At 47.2% G+C, this 762-nt stretch overlaps 1 protein-coding gene across 1 annotated transcript; it reads right to left on the minus strand.

Annotated features, from left to right (window-relative positions):
- Nucleotides 1–82: 82 nt before the first annotated feature.
- On the minus strand, nt 83–585 carry LOC109509024 (solute carrier family 12 member 7-like; the record flags this gene model as incomplete). The annotated part of the gene is made up of 2 exons (XM_019858955.1): nt 83–250; nt 342–585. Coding segments are annotated over 2 exons (412 nt in total), but the record flags the coding sequence as incomplete, so codon positions are not given.
- Nucleotides 586–762: the final 177 nt, after the last annotated feature.

Genomic DNA, 762 nt, shown 5'->3' on the forward strand with positions numbered 1-762 from the left:
ACAAGCCTTCAGTTTTAATGGCACCTGAAGCAACGGGACACATTCTGTGGCCTGGGCTTTCTCGCCATATCACAGTATTCACCTGTAACTGAGGGGAAGTAGATTCCCACCAGCAGTGTGAAGTAGGTGGCCATGTCATTGAAGACGTAGGGTTTATAGACATCGCCGGAACTGTCCTGAGCCTCTACCGATTCCTGGTTTTTCTTCTCGATGACCGTATGAGCTGGACCGTAGTCACCCCATAGGTTGTCTGAGTCGCCAACAAAAGCAAGGAGAGAAGAAATCGACCTTTCGCCCAAGTTCTATCGCGTATCAAACAGTTTGAACGGTAAAAATGTCACCTTTCAAAACGCCGCTCAAGAGCCCGGGAATAGCCGGGATCTCCGTAACGTTATTGAGACTGAAATAGTCATCGCAGGTGGCGTTGAGATGTTCGCTGTTACAGAAAAGTTTCCAGAGATCGGTGGTCACAGTCTGGTTGTTCAGCGTCTCGGTCTTGGCGCACACTTCAAACTTGTCATTCTTCAGAGAACGGTTCCCCAGAAGACACACACTAGATGACAGACAGTCGACACAAGCCACCAGTTAATGAGGAAAATAATTAATACAGCCATATCGGCAGACATATTTAGCGGAAAAAACATGCTTGTGAGAGTTGTATAATCTGTCTTCATGTTTTGCTCCACCGTTTCAGTTCAAACATATGTTTGCTTCAAGGGTCGTATCACATGTGTCAAAGTCAAGGCCCGGGCCAGATCTGGC

Source organism: Hippocampus comes, unplaced genomic scaffold (genome assembly GCF_001891065.2).
Source record: "Hippocampus comes isolate QL1 unplaced genomic scaffold, H_comes_QL1_v1.1 C16732496, whole genome shotgun sequence".
Lineage (NCBI taxonomy): Eukaryota > Metazoa > Chordata > Actinopteri > Syngnathiformes > Syngnathidae > Hippocampus > Hippocampus comes.